General features: G+C 40.8%; 1 protein-coding gene across 3 annotated transcripts in view; it reads right to left on the minus strand.

Annotated features, from left to right (window-relative positions):
• Positions 1-16954, minus strand: part of CD99 (CD99 molecule (Xg blood group)) — a 35895-nt gene extending 18941 nt beyond the window's left edge. Inside the window, exons 1-2 of one of the 3 annotated variants that reach the window (XM_060769869.2) lie at positions 16724-16954; positions 121-159 (exon numbers count right to left, since the gene is read on the minus strand). In XM_060769869.2, coding sequence (XP_060625852.1) covers positions 121-159; positions 16724-16784 — 100 coding nt within the window. In that variant the 5' untranslated portion in view covers positions 16785-16954. The remainder of the gene's footprint in view (positions 1-120; positions 160-16723) is intronic. The other 2 variants (XM_060769868.2, XM_060769870.2) reach the window with 2 other exon arrangements.
• Between the last annotated feature and the right edge of the window lie 5742 nt (positions 16955-22696).

Genomic DNA, 22696 nt, shown 5'->3' on the forward strand with positions numbered 1-22696 from the left:
CAGTTCACCCGGATAAAGAGAGAAGCACATCTTAGTTTTAACTTTATAGTGTCTGGGTGTGACACTTAGAAATATTGCCTAAGACATTTGTGTATATTTAATAAGAGTATAATTACATACCAACATCTGAAAGTGCATCTTCCAAGTTGAAGTCTTGTCCTAGCCAAATAAATAATATTTATGATTAATTTGAATATATTAATATATATTAATTTGAATACATTGTTAATGTGAATACATGCTTTTTAAAAATGGGGATCATGCCAATGACACTTACCACAAAGGGCAATCTGGAATGATCTTCCTTTTTGCATATCAAAAGACTAAATTATTGTTAGAAAAAAATAAAATGGGTATTCACAATGAAGTTATTCCCCTTTCCCTCCCCACATCTTGGTTGGATGTTAAAATAGCCTCTCAAATTCATTTGTCATCTGCAATGCATTCAGTTTTCCAGGTCTTTCTGTATTGTAACTCTCAGCATTCATGACCATGTTGCCAAAATATGCTGGGAATTCACCAACAGCAGGGGGGTGGACAATTCTCACTTTTGCTGTAAAAGAACTCAAAATCCATTGGGTAAGAAAAGTCAGAAAAGTTACACATTCCTCCAATATCCAATAGGCTGGAAAGTCTTTTGCTGTCTTACCATTGGAAGCAACTCTGTTGATGGGAATACAAGTATGACTCACTTCAGAACAGACAGCTTGCAACAACATGAGTCATCTTATACTGTGCAGAAATTTGTGGGCATCGTTCTTCTCGGTCAGGCCAAACTCTGACAGGATGTTTACCCTTGCTGCCAAGCAGCCCTTTATAATTAGCTCTGCAGCAACATTCCGTGAAGTCAGGAACACTCAGCGCTGCTTTGCAGTTGCCAGGATATGTGGGCCTCTTTCGGAGTATTCCTCAAACTAGAAAGGTAGTTCAGACTTTTATCTTTGGGAAAATCCTTCCACCATTTCTATAATTCACTGGACCAAGAATGTGAAACCATGTTGGACAAAGTTCAAGAATCCAAGGACCACGTTGGGGGCTGCAAGACCTAAAGAGGGCCACACTAAGCCTACAGAACTGGAGGAAAGGCCACAGACAAGAGGTTAAAATTCACTTGTAAAAAATCCTATTGCGGAGTTGGGGCAAAACAAGTAGTGTTTGAAAGCAACTTGTTTTAAAGTCAAAACTGCTGCTCTGAGAAACTTCCATGAGTAGAAACATTTTTGGCAAAGGAACTTTTTCTTTGGGGGGGGGGGGGTCAGGAAAGCCTATTACTCCTCTGTCATCCTATTTTTTGAGTTGATTTTAAAAGGTTCCAGAATTCTCACTCCTCCCACCTTTCTATTTCATCCTCAATGTAGTTCAGTTGTTGCAAAGTGACTTCAAAGTGTGCAATGTAGTTTGCACTCAACTCATCAGAGGAAGAAGAGGAGAGAAGGGCGCATGAACTTGCACTTTGCATTAGGCTCAGGCAAGAGCAAACTGCTGCAGGCTCTCTTGGCTTCTGTGTCCTTTCTCATAAGTAATTTTTGCCACCTTGACCCAACTTTGATGTTGCCTAGCCACACGTGTCCTAGTTTTCATTTGCAAAATGTTGGACAGTATAAGATTCAAGAGCTGTAAGAAAGGAATGGGTTTATAGGAATATGCAAACTATAGACCACAGGAATCCCACCTATGCTACAGAGTAAATAGCTACAATCATCAATTGCTTCTAAATTCAACTTGCAGCCTCTACTACTTCACTTTCTCTTTTTCTAGTCTACTTTTCAGTCCGTTAGCTGTAACCACAGGGGGAAAAAATCTCCACTATTTCCTCCTACTGTCTCTTACAATGCTTCAATCACAGCCTTTCAGCCCCTTTTTCAAAAAATAGAGGAGAACAATAGTGGCAATTGTCTAACTATTCATTTTCTTTTCTTTTTTTTCCAAACCTCACATGAATTCCTGGTCTTCTAAATGGTGAGCAACTTCATTATAGTTCCTTTCTTTTCCCACTGAATATCTCAAGTGTAACTAATCAGAGAAATATTGAAACAGATTTTTCAAAGTGTAATAAAATGTAATTAACAGGAACAACATATGGTAGGGTTTTCCATATTCTCTAAATTTTAGCAGAAATAGCCTTATACAGCACAAGCAACTTGAATACGGTATGGCACTGTAATTTCTGACAGGCTTAGGTTTATGATTACCCGAGAATTGGTTCTGTATTAGTAGCAGAGTGACAGATCCATGTCCCAGACTGATCTATTCATTGGAAGAGACCCATGTGGTTTATGCGACTGAAGCCACCTTTCCAAGTTATAAGTACCCAACTGGCAACCAATATCATCCATTAAATAAAGAAATAGTTTTCTAGGATCTACAGAGATACTCGCGGGAACACCTCAGCAAATGAGAGTCCAAAAGTGGCAAGCAAAACCCCGGAACTTCAAGCCATGGCTGATACCAAATGAGAGCCTTCCCCCTGGGCACACAGAAGACTAGATGTCTTGAAAGGCACTGTACAGACTATTGTTGAAGGCTTTCATGGCCAGAATCACAGAGAGGAGGAAACCATGAAAATGAACAAAATCTGGCTACCAGTATTAAAAAAACTCTAAAATTACAACAGCAAAACAACAGAGAGGAAACAATCAGGGACAGCTAATCACCTCTCAACAAAAGATTCCCTCAGGCACTAGCAAGCCACACCAAAAAACTGCCAGGCCATCAAATGCTAATCAAGGTGGTCAGTTGAAACATTCACACCTAGCTCCAGCAGACAAGGGTACTTTGTCCCTCCCTGGTCATTCCACAGATATATAAACCCATTTTCCTTGTTCCAACAGACCTCACTACCTCTGAGGATGTTTGCCATTGATGCAGGTGAAACGTCAGGAGAGAATGCCTCTAGAACATGACCATATAGTCCGAAAAAAATCTACAACAACCCACTGTACAGACTGCGTGCTGGCACCACAAGATGCAGAACCAGCCTTAAGAAATGAGGCCACAAATTGGAGACCACAACATGCGAGTGTGGAGAAGAGCAAACCACAGACCACCTATTACAATGCAGTCTGAGCCCTGCGACATGCGCAATGGAGGACTTCCTTATAGCAACACCAGAGGCACTCCACGTGACCAGCTACTGATCAAAGGACATTTAATATAATGCCAAGTTTTTAAACTTTGTGTTTTTAAATACATTACAATTGTACCTTTGGCTTGCTTCTAATACAATAAATAAATAAATCATCCATTCAGAACAAGAATGGGAATCCTGCACCCTGTCAGATGGTGTTGGACAAAACAAAATGAAAAAGAACATGAATACTGCTTCAAACTTTATGAAGAACTCCGTAGAAGAAATTAATGTGTTGACTCCTATAGCTACACCTATGGTTTCTTTGGCCTTGTATCAGAACTATGATAAATCCACTGTATGAGACTAATGGGGCCTTTTATAAATTCTTGTCTCATACTTCCCAGAATAGGATTTATATGATCAACTAGAAATATTTATTTATTTATTTACACCATTTCTACCCTGCCCTTCTCACAGCATCCATCACCATTGGCTAAGCTAATCAGGGATGCTGGGTGGTTTAAAACATTAAAACAAGATAACACATTCCTAAAGATATATAATGCAGGGTAAAGGTATACAATCAATCAGTAATCTCCTTGTAACACTTCCTCAAAACCACTGTTTTAAGGGATGGAACAATTCTGGGCTGTTTTTTGTTTGTTTGTTTGTTTGTTTTTGGAGGGGGCATCAGTTGGACTCTTGACCTTGGCATCAGTTATCTGTTAGGGGAATTGTGTTATTGTAATTGGACCCTGAAAGACTTAAGACTTTGGTTTTCTTTATAAATGAAATATGGTATTTGGATTATGTTGCTTGTGTTTAATTAAGCATCGGCCCTGATATGGAGACTGAGACCATGGCATAAAACAATCCAGAATATTTGAATTATGTTGTGTAAGGGAAGTTCCTTGATTGGTAGAGACTGGGAGGTTAATTGGTAGTTTCTCTTTTCTTGGAGAAATAAACCATAGATCATGGCAATGCACACTCTGCCCAAATAAGGCTGCAAAGAAAGAGCACATGGTAAAAACAACAAGTAACACAGTGTTAGTGTTGAGTCCCTAAAGCTTCACAAGATAGTCCATAGTAGTTCTGTAATGCAGATAATTGACTAGAATCTGATTCACAACAACTCAGCTTTAGGATGGTGGTTGCATCATGTGCCTTCATATCATGATTTAGGAATCTGACCCCTGTATTTGCATCATCTTGGCAAACAAAGTTTTGAGAACAGAAGATCGTGTTAAGATAGCATGTACTTCTAGCCTAAAGGCTGGTTACTGTGTAGCTTTAACTGAAAATAAAATAATAACTGTACTCTTCAAGACAAGGACTCAGGAAAGCAAACAATGCCCAATTAGCTTTGATGTAAGGAAAAAGAGAGGGAAATGCACAGAAGTATTTTAACCACCTTGAGTCTGCATGGGGAGAAATTCAGGGTATAAAAGAAAATAAAATACATATTTTTGAAAGTTGTTTTTATTTTAAGTTTTCCACCATTTATGACCAAGTGAACATTTATGACCAAGTGAACATTTATGACCAAGATAGATGCTATCTGTCACATCCTGCACATTTAAAAAGTGGAGCTCGCCACTTTCTTCTTTAAAAAAACAACAACCCAAACCTTACCAGCTGCATTCTCTGTATAATTTCAATTAAGTCTCAACTCCCCTGTATAAATAATTACTCATATAATGCACATATAACCACTATGAAAAAATGATGGCCTTTGCAAAGCAATAGCAATTACTTTGACAACAGAATGTATTTATATAATGCCAGATGTAGTGATGTCTGCCAGCTTTGAATAGGAATTATTATTATTATTAATTTAATTAATGTATGGACATGAGAGCTGTGAAACGCTAATAGATAGGATGGCTATATATAACTTCCAGTATCATAGGGAGTATATTTCTATATTTCCAGGACTCCTTATGACTACTAAAATCCTTGGATGCTTAGCTCCCATTATACACAATGGCTACTAAAAATAGTGTCCCTTATATCAAATGGCAACACCAAGGGTTTTTGGGTGAGCTTTTCTTTTGTGGGGGGGCGGGGGGTGGTTCAAGCCATGGATATAGAGACAACTGGATCAATTGCCAAGAAAAGCAATGTCATTTTATGTCATGTTGGTGGGCTTCCCATAGACAACTGATTGGCCACTATGTAAGCAAATGATGGATGCAATTCATGAGTAAACCAGGTTAAAAAAACTGGTTTACTCATGAATTTTATTTAACTGGTTAACCAAATCCTCATTATAATTCTAAGAGAAGCAAACATTAAATTGATTTAATTAACTTTATATAAAATATAGAATGAACCATAAAATTTAAATTATTTTGTGTTGTGGAACTACTCTTGATGATTTGCTATTTTTTTTCACACACACACACACACACATTTTTTCTGGCTATAGCACACACACACACACCATTTTTTCTGGCTATGGCACTGATGACAGGCCATCATTTGAGTTCTTGTTATGTTACAGCTCGTGTTGTGCTCGCCAAATCAAGCAAGTTACAATATGTTGTCGAAGGCTTTCATGGCCAGAATCACTGGGTTGCTGTGAGTTTTCTGGGCTGTATGGCCATGTTCCAGAAGCACTCTCCCCTGACATTTTGTCCACAAGCAGGATTTAGCCAGGCTTTGAAGCTGCAAGGCTATTCAATGCTAATCAAGGCGGCCAGTTGCAACATTCACACTTGCCTGAAACAGACAAGAGTTTTTTCTCCCACCCTGGACAGATATATAAACCTTACTTGTCTGGTTTCCAACAGACCTCACAAGCTCTAAGGATGCCTGCCATAGATGCGGGTGAAATGTCAGGAGATAACGCTTCTGGAAGATTGCCATACAGACCAGAGAACTCACAGCAACCCAAGTTACAATAGCTGCAAATACTATGCCTGCAGTGTGTGGGATTTGCAAAAAAGGACCAAAAGCTTTAGTGGGTAGTAATTACAGATGATGACTCTTAAAATTGTTCAAGCAGTTAAGATTTGTGTACCATCTGTGGAAGACTATTTACTGCATTCATGAACTTCATGAAACTGACCCTGTTCTGACTTTTAATGTCTGCAGGGTTTAAGCAGTAGTTTTACAACTCAGAAGTGTTAGTACTACAGTATTTTGAATCTGTTATTCACCAACAGTTATATAACATGTCATTTTCTAACCTCGCAGGATTAACAGATGTGCACATTCACAGTGATACCATCAATGCCGAGCACTACCTGTTCCACAAAAGAGAAATATTCCTTACAAGACAGGGCATTATCTAAATGTAATAACATTTTTTTTAAAAAAAGTTCAATTTGTACTTATGTTCTTAAGTGACAAAGTAACCCTTTTCAAAGAAAAAACGGGGGGGGGGGAGAGAGACACCATGTTCCCTATGGCTTCAACATTTGCAGAAATTTCTCATCTCTACTTGCGCTGATACAAAATGAGCATGTATAACATACCAATTAGTCACACATACATTAGATGTTACCAGTTCATAATTTCTGCTTGCATACTTTTACAAGAAATCTAACATACATGCAATAGAAATCTTATTGGGTATGTATTCTTACCCAACAGATCATACACTACATGCAACAGTATTTGGACCCAGTGGTTAGGAAAGATAAGATCAATGCCCATCATGTGGGTGACAGTGATACAAGTTCCATAAAGGTATCGTACTTAATTTGGAACAGGTCATACAGAAATTGGTGTAAAGTACTTAAATGAATGTAAGATGTAACTTTTAAATCGATTTGCTAGGAGATATGCTTGCAATTTTAAAAGGGGGGGAGGAGAGAATTGTGTTGCTATAGAATGAGCAACACATTTTCATACACAAATGAAAAAGGGAAGCATACATCATTTCTGGCCATCTGGTCTTGATTTTTTCCTCCTCCTGCCTCATTTTCCCATTTTCTGTGTACCATGCCCTAAATTTAGATTATAAGCCTAACAGTGGATACTATGGTGCTAATCAATGGCACTAATATTGTCAGACCCTAAAAGCACTGAAGACACAAGGTCCTGGCAGATCTTGGAAGCTAAGCAGGGCTGGGCTTGGTTAGGTTTTGGAAGGGAGAAAATTCCAGGTGCTGCAAACTATATTCAGAAGAAAGCAATAGTAAGCCTCCTCTGAATAAACCTTGCCAAGAAAACTCTATGCTACAGTTACCATCGATCAGTCTCAACTTGAAGAAATAAATCTTGTAAGCCATTTTCAGGTACAGTTTTGGTTGTGGGTTTACTTTTCTTATTTATGCATTAAATAAATAAATATACAAGGCAATGTTTATTAGTCCATTGCTTGGATACTGTGCTTTCCCCTAAATCTAGACTGCCAAATAAACTTACAGTAACAAAAACAAAACAAAAAAAACACAACTATGTCCTTTGCAAAGTTAGATCTTTGCTATCAATTCCAGACATGCTCTCCTCAAAAACAAAAATGGTAAATGTATTTATTATTTATTTACCCTATTTATACCCCGTCTTTCTCTACCCCATAGGGGAGTCAAGGTGGCTTACATATGGCAATTGTTCGATACAATATTAAGCTTAAAATCAATTGAATTAAAATTAATAAATATTAAAAAATGAAAATTACATTCAATATTAAAATCATGCCATCCAAAAATTGTAGTTTGGGGCCATTCCATTGTCATTGTGCATATTCCAATTTCATTACATTATTGCACTGCTTCTCCGAAGGGCTGATCCCAGAGCCAAGTTTTTTACTCTCCTTCTGAAGGCTAGGAGGGAGAGGTCTGATCTAATGTCGCTGGGGAGGGAGTTCCACAGCCGAGGGGCCACCACTGAGTGGGCCCTGTCTCTCGTCCCCACCAGTTGTGCATGCGAAGAAGGTGGGACCCAGAGAAGGCCTCCCCAGTCTTAATCTCTGAAGTGGTTCATAGGGGGAGATACATTCAGACAGGTAAACTGGGCCAGAACCATTTAGGGCTTTATAGGCTAAAGCCAGCATTTTGAATTGTGATTAGTAGCAGATTGGCAGCCAGTGGATCTGAATCCACATAGTTTGTAAAGCTTACTCTTGTCCTAGCTGCCTAAAATGGAGTTGAATTCTACAAGAATACCAAAATATCTTTCAAGGAAAGTGTTTTACTTGTCAAATTAAAACATAGTGTTGCAAGTATGAAATAAACCTGTCAACTTCATAAGTTTTCCATTAATATATGTCACAACTCATGTTCTCATGCAGGGCACATATATTAAATTGAAAAGCATTTATTGGTCACACAAAAATCAATGGGTTAGATCCTGAAGTTCCTTTCTTCAAAGGAAGAGAATGTTTAAGCAGAAGCCAGGAGAGTACCAGGGTACATATTTAAAACCCATTTATTAGTAGCTGTTGAACATACATTAAGAAACTCTTTCAAATTGTTGGTAACTGAAAATAATTCAAGGAAAGAAGCAGGAAACATGTGCACGTGCACACACAGAGAGAGCTATATCTTCTGCTCCTTTCCTCGAACTATTTTCAGTTACCAGCAATTAGAAAGTTATTTATATCTTATAGAACACCTGTGTGCATATGTTTTTCCCCTAAAAACAATCATGAATAGAAAAATCATTATGGCATGAAGAGTACACAAATGGCAGAGAATTGTAGAATTCTAGCATTATGTTCATGCTGTACGTCACCTTCTTACACTATATAAAAGAAAACTCTAACCCAGTGTTTCTCAACCTGGGGGTCGGGACCCCCAGAGGGGTCATGAGGGGGTATCAGAGGGGTCACCAAAGACCATGAGAAAACATAGTATTTTCTGTTAGTCATGGGGGTTCTGTGTGGGAGGTTTGTTCCAATTCTATCGTTGGTGATGTTCAGAATGCTCTTTGATTTAAGTGAATTATAAATCCCTGCAACTACAACTCCCAAATGTCAAGGTCTACTTTTCCCAAACTCCACCAGTGTTCACATTTGGGCATATTGAGCATCTGTGCCAAATTTGGTCCAGATCCATCATTGTTTGTGCTCTCTGGATGTAGGTGAACTACAACTCCCAAACTCAAGGTCTATACCTACCAAATCTTTCCAATATTTTCTGTTGGTCATGGGAGGTCTGTGTGCCAAGTTTAATTATGTCGTTGGTGGAGTTCAAAATGCTCTTTGATTGTAGGTGAACTATAAATCCCAGCAACTACAACTCTCAAATGACAAAATCAATCAATCCCCCCTAAACCCACCAGTATTCAAATGTGGGCGTATCAGGTATTTGTGCCAAATTTAGTCCAGTGAATGAAAATACATCCTGCATATCAGACATTTACATTATGATTCATAACAGTAGCAACATTACAGTTACGAAGTAGCAAAAAAAATAATTTTATGGTTGGGGGTCACCGCAACATGAGGGACTGTATTAAGGGATCGCGGCATTAGGAAGGTTGAGAAACACTGCTCTAACCCTTATGATGTGTATCTTCCAAATAGGCCAACTGAACAGAGTGCCTACATTTAATAATTAACTGTACATTTCTGTACATTTAAAAAAAATTCATATCAACCATCCCATAACCAACAAACAAGCATGGAACCCCCTCTTCCAATGTCTCCACCTTTTACCATTTTTGAACAATAGCATTATTTAGCCAAAAGTGGACTTAGTCCAAAATCCTGAATGTGTACTCAAATTCAAAGGACTTCCAGAACGAGCATTGTGTTATTTGAGCAGTGTGTTATTTGACTACCACTCTGGAGACCAAGATTCAATTCCCTACCTCAATGGATGACTTGAATGAGTTACACACCAAAAGCCCCCAACACCACACAATTGGTTCACCTTAAGATCACCATATGTCAGAAATGAAACTATCATCAGCATCCCACTTTCCTTCCAGGGTTGAGAGCCAAAGCAGCAACAACAAAAGCTGATAGTTTCCTCATGTAGTTATATACATTTTTAATTCAAAAATCTTTCCAAACTCTGAAGTGGACACAAATGGGACATCTGGTAACATTCAAAACTCAGTTGGAGAACATTTCAGCTTTTTGAACAAAGAAATGTTAAAAGGAGATTACAAAGTGGAGACTGCTGAGTTACACAAAGAAACAAGGTCCATTTTTATCTTGTGTGGCCTGATACTGGGAATGATGTGCTATCATTAGCCACCGTTTTCTGAATGGGCACTGTTAATAACATGATCCTTGCTGTCTATACTCCCTAAATTCCTTTCTTTCTGACCTCACTGTGTACAACTCCCAAACACGGCCTCTGAGAAATGAACTGCCATCCATGAAACCTTACAATGTCATATGTTGGTTAGCCTAGAAGGTAATTTATTTTCTTCTGCCATACGTCTATGTGGTTTTTCCTCTGTAAATATTTACTAAGTGATAAGTTCCACAGAACTCAGTAGGACTTATTCCTGAGCAAACCTTCTTAGTGTGTACAGGCTCCATGTATCTACTCCACTGACCAATGACATCCATCCAGAGCCACGATAACAGTGCAACTAGAACTAACGGCAGTTTAAAAACACACCGAGGACACATGGAGCACCAAAGGCTTTTTACAGCCCTTGAAAACTCCCATTTCCAAACAAAATCTGTCTAGTGTACTGGCCAGCCATACACATAAAGGTCATGACCGACCATTTTAGGCCTTCCCCCTTGTCTGGGCCTTTTATAGGTCTAGTTTTTGTTTGTTTTTTTAAGTGCAAGTGTTCAAGGGAAATAAACAATCTTGATTCTAAAATAGGTCTGCTGGAGAATGAGGCAAGATGGTCTATCACACCTTTCGGAAACATCTTGGAAGCTCAACTGGGCAGTTTCTTGACAAAAAGGGAGGTAGACAGGGTGGGTGACACACCAGGGTCTCAGAGGCAACCCTGTTCACAGACTGTTTCTGTTTAAGATGTGGCCCTTAGAGGTGCCATTTTGGTGAATTTTGTAGTCTGATTTGCTATGCAAAGCCCTTAACACCAAAGTCAGAAGATCAGATTATTGTACTTTGGCCATATCATGAGAATACATGACTAACTAGAAAAGACACTAATACTTAGAAAGATCAAAGACAGTAGAAAAAGAGGAAGACTGCATTCCAGATGGATAGACTCTGTCAAGGAAGCCAAGAGAGTAGTCTGCAAAACCTGATGATGACAGGATGCCGTGGAGGTTGCCATATATTGATGGCAGTTAACATATGACAGTTGTTTTGCCCTACAACTGCCAGCACAGACAAGCTGTGAGCAATTATGGGACTCCTGTTTAACTTAAATAGTACACATAGAGACAACACAGTTTAATAACATAAATAATGTATGTATATACCGTATGTTTAGGGCTAAATTAAAACTACATCTTTTCTTTTTTCACCAGAGCATCTTATTACTCCCCTTATTATTTCACAGGAGCCCTGGATGGTGCAGTGGGTTAAAGTGCTGAGCTGTTGAACGTTGCAGATTCAAATCCGGGGAGCGGCATGAGCTCCCACCGTTAACCCCAGCTTATGCTGTTCAAAAACATGCAAATGTGAGTAAATCAATAGGTACCGCTCTGGCAGGAAGGTAACGGTGGCACTCCATGCCGGTCACATGACCTTGGAGGTGTCTAGGGACAACGCCCGCTCTTCAGCTTGGAGATGAGCACCAACCCTCAGATTCAGACACGACTTGACTTAATGTCAGGGGAAAACCTTTACCACTATTATTTCACAATCCTCCAACTCTACTCTTTCCATTTTCTTCTCTCAGACAAGTGCTCACACAAACTCCAATTTTTAGACCTGGCAAAATAATATTGTTCTCCGAAGGTCCTCTAGAGTTCCAACTTTGGAACTGGAGACCTACTGAGCATATAAAGACAAATGGGTCTATAGCAGAAAATTGGCCAAATAAGAAACATGTTTAAGAAAAAACTTCTTTATATTGCTACTACAGCACAGCACACACTAGATTCCTTACCTAGCACAACACATGGTTTCTTGGGGGCGGATCAATCTTAAAAACATTTATGAGAGACACAGGATATAGGACAGTGACTTCCATATCAGTGGGCCAGTACATGTCCTTTCTATTTTAGACCTCTAAGAATAGGGTCAATACCTTGGACAGCTGCTTTCACATTCAGACTAAAAATGCAAGGTGGATCTACCATCTCACGGACAGAAGCTATCACTGCTCAAACTCCCTTCTCTTAAACCAGTGGTTCTCAACCTGTGCGTCCACAGGTGTTTTGGCCCACAACTTCCATAAATCCCAGTCACTTTACCAGCTGTTAAGATTTCTGGAATTTGAAGGCCAAAACATCTGGGAACCCACAGGTTAAGAACCACTGTCCTAAACTGACAAGTTGTAGATGGGATCCATTAAGTACATTGCCTTAGGACAAACTTAGAACAGGCGACGAATACCTCCAGCTCATAGAAACTCCAATACTGGGCCATAAAGTCTCACCCCTCCTTCCTAAGGCCGGTCCCTTTCAGCCAATAACAAAAAGGAATTGCAATGAAACAAACCTTTGTTCAATAGTGTGATTGTTATAATGTATTTTAGGTGCTGAAATCAAGAGACACAATGAAAACATCTCATGCTGTTATTTCCCAAATTTGATATTCTTATCGATTCAGTTGTACTCAGTTTTGATCAAGTGTGGATGTTGATGTTCCAGTGCAGTTTCTTCTAGTGTTTTCAAATGGTTCTGTGTGTTTTATCTGTTTGAAAGTCTATGAGAAGATTTGATCTACATGGGTTGCAGGCTATTGTTATGTTCATTGTTATTTTAGATTAGAGTCTGCAAAATGCTAACATGTTTAATGATGGTGTGTATAAGTTGTATAAAGAGGTTAAATATATGTATATGTTTTTTTCAAAATACCATGCACTTCCTTGTCATAGATATTAGTTCTTTATTATCGCATTTTTGGAAAATATTAAAAATATTTTAAAAATTAAAAAATTAAAAAATTAAAAAGAAGACTTGAACCCCTTTCTTACTGTTTACTCCTTACTCCCCAAGAAATCTTACTGAGTCACATATTACAAAACAAAAATGTCACAGGAAGTTGTGAAAAAACTATGCAATGGAGCAAATCTTGAGGTTGGTTTTGGATTTAAAACATCAAATTCCTATAAAACCAGCATTGTTAAAAAAGTTTTTATGGCCCACACTTTTGCAGGCCTGTGAATGATGGTAGCTAATAGAGAATTTGCTGTCTCAGCCAGTGTTTCCGCCACTGGATGGACAAGTCCCAAGATTTTGACTCATCCATCCCTTTAAAATGCTTGCTAAGACTCTTTGGCTTGCTTCTCCTTTCCAAGCCAATGCCTTTAGGAGGATGTGACATCAAGGATATGGTGGTGGTGGTAGGAGGGCTTCCAGACAGGCCCTATAACCAAGGATCTGATCCTAGGTTTTCTGCTTTAAACTGGATTATATGAGTCCACACTGCCAGATAATCTGGGATAAACAGTATACCTGGGATCAGATCCTGGGATATAGAGCCTGTCTGGAAAGGCTCATTTACAGACTTTACCTTCTGTGCCTCTCTAGACTATAACTCCCAGGATTCCATAGAACTGAGCTACTGCAGTCAAAGTGGTTTTGAACTGCATCAATTCTACAGTTAGCTGACTGGGACTTCTGGGGTTGAAGTCCAAAACGCCAGGAGGGCTGAAGTTTGCCCAGGCCTGGTGTAGGTACGTCCAGAAGCACCTGAAGGACTAGAAGTTAATGAACCATGACTCCCGTCATTCAAGAGGAAAACTGTGTTCCCACATTGAAACCTTGAAACATTATGTGAATAGAACAAAAGACACAATGATCCCAGATGTACTACTGCAAGGCCACAGAATCAGACAAGGAGCAACAAAAAGTATCACCAGTTAAACCAATCAAAAGCTCTTTCTACATTTCCCGCTTAATCCAGCCTAGTCAGTGCTGATCCCCATTTACAATAGGACGGAAGTGCATTCCTGGATTACTAGCATGCAAAACACCCATTTGCTTCTCTCTTAATCAGAAAACCAAACTTTACATGAAACCAGACTGTTCCTTGTTAGTAAGAGGTTGAGTATTCCCATACCCAAGATGCTTGGAACAAGAAGTATTTTGGATTTTTTCCCCATATTTCCATATATCTGTATTTACATGTATGTGCAAAATGAGACACCATGGAGATGCCTGCTGCCCCAAATCTAAACATTAAATCCATTTATGTTTCATGTACCCATTATACTCATATCCTGAAGGCAATTTTATATGACAGAGGGCTCATCTACACTGGATAATTAGTGCAGTTTAACATCATGTTGTCGAAGGCTTTCATGGCCGGAATCACTGGGTTGCTGTGAGTTTTCCAGACTGTATGGCCATGTTCCAGAAGCATTCTCTCATTACATGTCACCCACGTCTATGGAAGGCATTGTCAGAGGCTGTTTCCTCTGAGGATGCCTGCCATAGATGTGGGTGAAACATCAGGAGAGAATGCTTCTGGGACATGGCCATACAGCCTGGAAAACTCACTGTAACCCAGTTTAACATAATTTTAACTTCCATGGCTCAAAGCTATGGAATCATGGGAGTCGTAGTTTTACAAGCATGGCTGTGCATCCCCAAACTACAAATCCTAGGATTCCACGGCCTACCAGTTAAAATGGTATCAAGCTGCATTAACTCTACAGCACAGATGCACCCTGAGGAACTTACAAGTACACCTCAAACTATTTCTCATTATCTGTAAATGTAGCTTGAAGATAACACTGTCTGGTTTTTGAGATAACATGTTGATGAGCCTTTGAGTTGTTTCTGACTAATGGAGAGCCCTATTTATTAATGACTTAGATGCAGGCTTAGAAGGAATGATCATCAAGTTTGCAGATGACACCAAACTGGGAGGGATAGCCAATACTACAGAAGACAGAAGCAGGATTCAAAATCATCATAACAGATTAGAGAGATGGGCCAAAACTAACAAAATGAAGTTCAACAGGGACAAATGCAAGATACTCCACTTAGGCAGAAAAACTGAAATGCAAAGATACAGAATGGGGGACGTCTGGACTGACAGCAGTACGTGTGAAAAAGATCTTGGAGTCCTTGTGGACAACAAGTTAAACATAAGCCAACAATGTCATGTGGCGGCTAAAAAAGCCAATGGGATTTTGGCCTGCATCAATAGGAGTCTAGTGTCTAGATCCAGGGAAGTCATGCTACCCCTCTATTCTGCCTTGGTTAGACCACACCTGGAATATTGTGTCCAATTCTGGGCACCACAATTGAAGGGAGATGTTGACAAGCCAGAATGAGTCCAGAGGAGGGTGACTAAAATGATAAAGCGTCTGGAGAACAAGCCCTACGAGGAGTGGCTTAAAGAGCTGGGCACATTTATCCTTCAGAAGTGAAGGTTGAGAGGAGACTTGATGAGGGCCATGTATCAATATATGAGGGGAAGTCATAGGGTTGAGGGAGCAACCTTGTTTTCTGCTGCCCTGGAGGCTAGGACGTGGAACAACGGCTTCAAACGAGGTCTTTTCCAACTATGATTCTATTAATTCACTGAGTCCCTATACTGGGAGAAAGGAAGGTGAAAAAAAAAGGAAACAAAACAAAATGCCACTTGTTTATTTTTTTCCTAGCCTGAACCTAACTGGGTGTTTTTCCTTAGGGGGGGGGGGGGGGCTTAAAAACATAACCATTGGAGGCATCTACATGTAGAATGAATGCAGCTTGACACGACTCTGGAGCCCTGGGAGTTGTAGCATGGTGAGGCCCCAGCCCTCTTGAGCAGAGAAGGCTTGTGAAACTGCAGCTCCAATGATTCCACAGCTTTGAGTCATAACACTTCAGGTGTTGCCAAGCTGCATTAACTCTACATCAGTGGCTCCCAATCTTTGGGCCTCCAGGTGTTTTGGAGATTCCATCTGAACATTAGGAAGAACTTACTGACTGTGAGAGCTGTTCAGCTGTGGAACTCTCTGCCCCAGAGAGTGGTGGAGGCTCCTTCTTTGGAAGCTTTTAAACAGAGGCTGGATGGCCATCTGTTGGGGGTGCTTTGAATGCGATTTTCCTGCTTCTTGGCAGAATGGGGTTGGACTGGATGGCCCACGAGGTCTCTTCCAACTCTAAAATTCTATGACTTCAACTCCCAGAAATCCCAGCTGTTAGGAACTGTGAGAGCTGAAGTCCAAAACACCTGGAGGCCCAAAGGTTGGGAACCACTGCTCTACATCCTAGATACACCGTTAAAAAAGTTCAGTTCTGAATGGCGGAGGAGAATGCCTCTGAGCATGCACAAAGTGCTTTCCTTTGAGAAGCAGGCCGGCATTGCAGCACAAGGGCTTCCAAATAGGGCGTGCCTCCTAGAAACCGCTTTAAAGGGAATCCAGAGTTAGCTTTCCCCATTCAGGGTCCTCCTGCTGCGTCTACACTCTGTGATTAATGCAGTTTAACCCCACTTGACTCAATGCTGAGGGCGGCAGTTTGGCAGAGAAGGCTCAAAACCTTGTCAAGCTCCCTGGCTTCCATACCATGGAGCCAGGCGAAAGTGGGGCCAAACTGCACCCCGGAAGGGAGGGGGGGGAGAGCCTCGAGTTGGGCAGGGAAAGGCCGGGAGAAGGGGAGAGGGCCAAGGGGGCCAAACACTTACATTACATGCATGGCATGCTTACCTCTGCTCTGGGTGGCCAGGAGCAAAAGCGCTGCGGAGACAAAGAGGGCGAGGCGCTCCATGGTCCCGCTTCCCTCACCCGCGATCTGCTCCTGCGTGGAATCCGGGCAAACCTGGCCGACCCGCCCCTCAGCCTTTCTCCAACCCTGTCCCCAAGACCCCCCAGCTAAGCAACTCCCAAAGTTCCAGCTCCCCAAACTGAACGCGCTCCAAGTTTTCTAAAGACCCGCCTCCTTGGAGGATTCGGCCAATCCGGAGAGGGCGCGGAGAGACCGGGGCCAATCAACGGAGACGAGGGGGGATCCTCTATATTCGGACAAGACACAAGGGACTGAGTCATCGCAGCGCCCCGCCCGCAAGTCATAGGAACCCGCTGCCTGCCTGCCTGCCTCGGGTGGGGCTCCGCTGCCCCAGGGAACAGGCAGCTGAGTCCCCAAACCAAACCGGGTCTTTAAGTCAACACAACTGTATTGGCGAAGGCTTTCATGGCCGGAATCACTGAGTTGCTGAGAGTTTTCCGGGCTGTATGGCCATGCCCCAGAAGCATTCTCTCCTGACGTTCCGCCCACAACTATGGCAGGCATCCTCAGAGGTTGTGGGGTCTGTTGGAAACTAGTCAAGTGGGGTTTACATATCTGTGGAATGTCCAGGGTGGGAGAAAGAACTCTTGTCTGGGTTGTTGTAGGTTTTTCTGGGCTGTATGGCCATGTTCTAGAGGCATTCTCTCCTGACGTTTCGCCTGCATCTATGGCAAGCATTCTCAGAGGTAGTGAGGACCTCACTATTATTATTATTATTATTATTAACTTTATTTGTACCCCGCTAGCATCTCCCGAAGGACTCGATGCGGCTTACAAAGGCCAAGGCCTCAATAAAACAATAGCATAACAAATACACAACTTAAAGCAAATCAAAAATAATTAAAGCAAAATCAAAACAACAAAAAACAATACACCAGAACACGATAAAACTAGGGCCAGGCCAAATGTAATGGGTACAGATTAAAAAGTGCTGGGTGTGACAGGTGGTATGTCGAATTTTAGGGTAAGTGCAGTGTGCAGGCAATCTTAAACTCTAATAAAGTGCTTCTGGGACAGATTGCTGGAGTTTTCCTATTCTGGAAAGGCACATCGGAACAGCCAGGTCTTCAAGTTCTTCCTAAAGACTGCCAATGTAGGAGCCTGTCTGATGTCTCTGCGGAGGGTGTTCCAAAGTCGGGGGGCTACCACAGAAAAGGCCCTGTCTCGCGTCCCCACCAAACGTGCCTGCAACACAGGTGGAATCGCGAGCAGGGCCTCTCCGGATGAACGAAGTGAACGCGTGGGTTCATAAACGGAGATGTGGTCATGCAGGTAGGCTGGTCCCAAACCGTTGAGGGCTTTGTAGGTAAGCACCTGCACCTTGAATTGGGATCAGAAAATAAACGGCAGCCAATGGAGCTCCTCACTACCTCTGAGGATGCTTGCCATAGATGCAGGCGAAACGTCAGGAGAGAATGCCTCTAGAACATGGCCATATAGCCCGAAAAAATACCTATAACAACCCAGTGATTCCAGCCATGAAAGCCTTCGACAATACATTGAACTCTTGTCTGCTTGAGGCAAGTGTGAATGTTGCAATTGGCCACCATGATTAGCCTTGAATGGCCTTGCAGCTTCAAGATTTTGATTTCCTCTATGAAAAGGAACAAAATCTGGCTACCAGTATTTTAAAAAGTCCAAAATCAAAACCATAAATAAAGAATGACACTCAAAACCAGGGGAATTCCAAAAAATAAACAATCAGAGCCAGCTAATCACCTCCCAACAAAGGATTTCCTTAGGCAGTAAGCAACCAGTTGGAAACTTGGAAAATTGGGGTTTTATATATCTGTGGAATCATGTCTAGGGTGGGAGAAAGAACTCTTTTGTCTATTTGAGGCAGGTGTGAATGTTGCAATTGGCCACCTTTTTTTAGTATAGAAAAGTGCTTTTATCAGTGCTCTGGGTTTGTTTAATTTTCAAGTTATACGTTCTCCGAAGCAGAAAAAGAGCAGGTGGGGAGTGTCCTAAATTTTCTTCTTTTCTTCTTTTATTTCTGTGTTCTTTTTTAATATATATTTTATTGGTGCATGGTCTGCCAGGGCTTTAATTGTGCTTCATTTTTGACTTGAGTGATGTTTGGAGTTTTTATGTACATGTCTATCTGTGTGTGTAGGTTTCTATAAACTGTGTGGCCCAATTGTTGATTGAGTTTGCGGATGACTAGGACATCTAGAAATGTCAGTTTTCCTTTCTTTCTTTTTCCATGGTGAATTGGATGTTTGGGTGGATGCTGTTGAAGTGGTCCAGGAACTTATTTAGTTCTTCTCCATGGTTCCAAATTGTGAAGGTGTCATCCACATATCTGAACCATAGTGGGCTTTTTTGTTGCTGTTTCCAGTGCAACGTGGAAAAACGGGAATTCCAGGCAGGAAACAATTCGGGCCAGCTAATACCTCCCAACAAAGTATTCCCCAGGCAGGAAGCAGTCAGGCTTTGAAGCTGCATTGCCATTCAGTGCTAATCAGGGTGGCCAACTGCAACATTCACACCTGCCTCAAACAGTTAAGAGCTCTTTCTCCCACCCTGGACAGATATATAAACCCCACTTTGCCTAGTTTCCAACAGACCTCACAACCTCTGAGGATGCCTGCCATAGATGTGGGTGAAACGTCAGGAGAGAATGCTTCTGGAACATGGCCATATAGCCCGGAAAACTCACAGCAACCCAAAGTTAAAGTGGATTTTGTGAAAGGGTAGAAACAGAATGGAAAGGAAGTATGTATCAGAGATGACAAACTGTGCATTCACCCAATGCTTAAACCGTATGTTTTAGAAGTTTGGCATAACAGGATCCAAAGCACGCAACTACCAGCTCAGCAACTGCCAGCTACAATGAGTCACTTAGTCTGACTAGATATCACATTGTTCTGACTTTTTCCCATAATATTCAGCATTTCCGCAGTTAATATTATGCGGAAAATAAGGCCATGTTGTTATTTATTTATATTTGTATTCTGCTTCCCCACAAATTGTGAATCAATGTTACTCACAATACAAATTAACAACATGCAAAAATGAACATTGAAATAGACTTAAATGATTAACATTATTAAAAGAATTCAAGCCTCAAGATAAAAGAATAAAATGCAATTAAAAAAGATAAAAACAACCCCTATTACAACAATCCAGTTTAAAAAATTGAGCACTTTCAAAATCTAGCCTGTTTTGAAAAAACTATGTTTTAGAACTTTTTGGAATAAAAAGGTTTTAACCTGCTCTTAGAAGCCATGTGATTTGAAAAAGGTTATGACTGAGTTAATAACAGTAATAACAGTAATCACTACTCTTTATACAAATGTCTTCCTTGTTTCTTCTAGGTCAAGTACATTTTCAGTTACCACATTCATTGGCAACAGAATCTGTTACACCGGGGCTTCATCACTTCCTAATGAACTTGTTATTTGGAACTTTGGCAGGCTTTGGTTTTGAGAGGCTTCTTTCCTGTCCACTTCACATTGGGTGTAGCTACTCCATCTGTGCAATGTACTTCCTTTTAACACTTTTCCCAAACTAGAATTTGATCCCTTGGCTGATAAGAACAAAATCTTCACCTTTGCATTGCCTCAAGGAATGCTCAGTGACTGCAATTAATTCTGTGAACTAGTCAGCAGCAGATTTAAAGTTTATCATGATTTGGTACTGTTATCAAAGTGCAAAACCAATGAAGCAACTGCTCCAGCACTTTTTTTAGCACTGGGAAAAATTTCCTGTAAACTGGGTAGAAATGGTAAAAGTAAATGTTTCCCCTGATATTAAGTCTAGTTGTGTCTGACTCTGGGGGTTGGTGCTCATCTCCATGTCTAAGCCGAAGAGCCAGCATTGTCCGTAGACGCATCCGATTTCATGTGACCAGTATGATTGCATGGAACACCGATTCCTTCCCATCAGAGCAGTACCTATTGATCTACTCACATTTGCATGTTTTTGAACTGCTAGGTTGGCAGAAGTTGGGCTAACAGCGGGAGCTCACCTTGCTCCCCAGATTCAAACAATCAGCCTTTTGGTCAGCAAATTCAGCAGCTCAGTGGTTTAACCCACTGCACCACCAGGGGCTCCGCGTTAACTGCAAAAGTACTGGAATTTATAAAACCAGTAGTAAATTTGGAAAAAACTGTAAAGCACAAGCATAATCTCATTCAAAACCTGAGCTAGGCAAGTGGCTTAGGTCCCAGAATCCCTCAAGCCACTATGGAAGGTAGCCATATTATCTTGGAATTGTAGTCACAAGTTCTGTTTCCAAAATAAATTGGAGTCTAAAAATATGCATACATTCAGAGTGGCAATTTTGAGAGTGAGGTGTGGACAGCAGGATTTGCTGAAAGACACATTACAAAAAAAAAAAAAGATGTGGAAAGTGGCTTCAGAAGAAAACATGGGTTCCCATGATAGCTTTATAGGAGCATGTGATGGATAAACAACAAAAACAAACCCCGAAGTTCTTTTTACTAATTCAATCAGTGTGTGCTTGTTGGCAGATACTGCATGTTTTTGCAAACAGCCTATATACTCTGAGTCCTTCTATGAGGGAGAGAGGGCGGGATATTAAACAAAGATTTTTAAAAAGCTACCAACGCTAGGGACCCATTTAGTTTTTATTCCATTTCCACCCAGCTAACAGGCCCTAATGATTGCATCACATTGATTTCTCAGTCTGTTGCCAACATTGTTGAATTTTCACTTAGCAACAACCCATTGGGGTGGGGTGAGTATACTACACGTTTTGAACTGTTGCTTTGCTGAAAAAGAGAAGAACAGCAGGAAATGGTTTTTAAAAAAACAACAACAAAAAACAGTGCTTTAAAAAAACTAAAATCTGTCTAAATCTTGTAACTGATTGTGTTTTTGTTTTAGGTTGCCTGAGCGTATTTGTAAAAAAGCAAAGCAAAACTTTGCTGATTTCAAGAAACATAGTTTCCATTAGAATTAGATGGAGCCAGTTTGTTTTCTGTTGCTCCAGAGACTAGGAGCAATAGATTCAAGTTACCAAAAAAAAAAAAGATATTACGTTTCTACATTAGGAGAAAACTTTTTTTTTTTAACTTTAACAGTTGTTTGAGAGTGAAATGGAATGCTTCGGAAGGCCTTGGACCTTCAAATAGCAACCTTCACACAGGGGTTAGGTGGGCATCTTCCAGGACTGCCTTAGGACCTCTTCATATGCTCCATCAGAATATCTGGGTATTGCTGTGGATTGACATGATTTTGGCGGCACCTACCCGGGGGCTTGGGGACCTGTCACCTCGCACTGTCTCGGCTTCCCCTCCACCTCATCACATGGCGGGAAGCCTCAGTAAGACAGCTCAACCCATCTTTCCCTATGGAAAGGTTGGGAGCCTTTTGTCATGTGCCAGCGGCTATTTTTCAGCAGCCGCAGGGGTTTTTTCGACCTTTCGCCCCAGAGCTGTCCTGGAAGAATTTTTCTGATGTGTAATGGGAGCCAGTGGACTCTGTGGCAAAAGTACAAAAAACCCATCTGACATATTTTAGCCCGTGCAAAGAGATCCCTAATTGTGAATTTCTGCATGGCCAGGATTGGGGTAGATCGCTCTATAATATGAAATAGAATATACATATTATATGTTTCTATGTGAAGATAGAAAAGTAAAGTAAGGATGGTCTGTGCCATCATATTTATGGTTGTGAATGCTGGAGACTGAAAAAAAGGCGATAGGAAGAAAATCAACTCATATGAGATGTGGAGTTGGAGAAGAGTTCTGCTGATAGTGAGAATTGCTCAAAAGAGAAATAAAAGGGTTGTAGGCACAAGAATGGCCATCAGACTGGAAAAAAATCAACTTATATCCCCATACCAAAAAAGGGAAATGCGAAAGATGCTCAAACTTCCGTACAGTGGCCCTTATTTCTCATGCCAGTAAGGTAATGCTCAAGAT

The sequence above is a fragment of the Anolis sagrei genome, chromosome 3, assembly GCF_037176765.1.
Source record: "Anolis sagrei isolate rAnoSag1 chromosome 3, rAnoSag1.mat, whole genome shotgun sequence".
NCBI lineage: Eukaryota > Metazoa > Chordata > Lepidosauria > Squamata > Dactyloidae > Anolis > Anolis sagrei.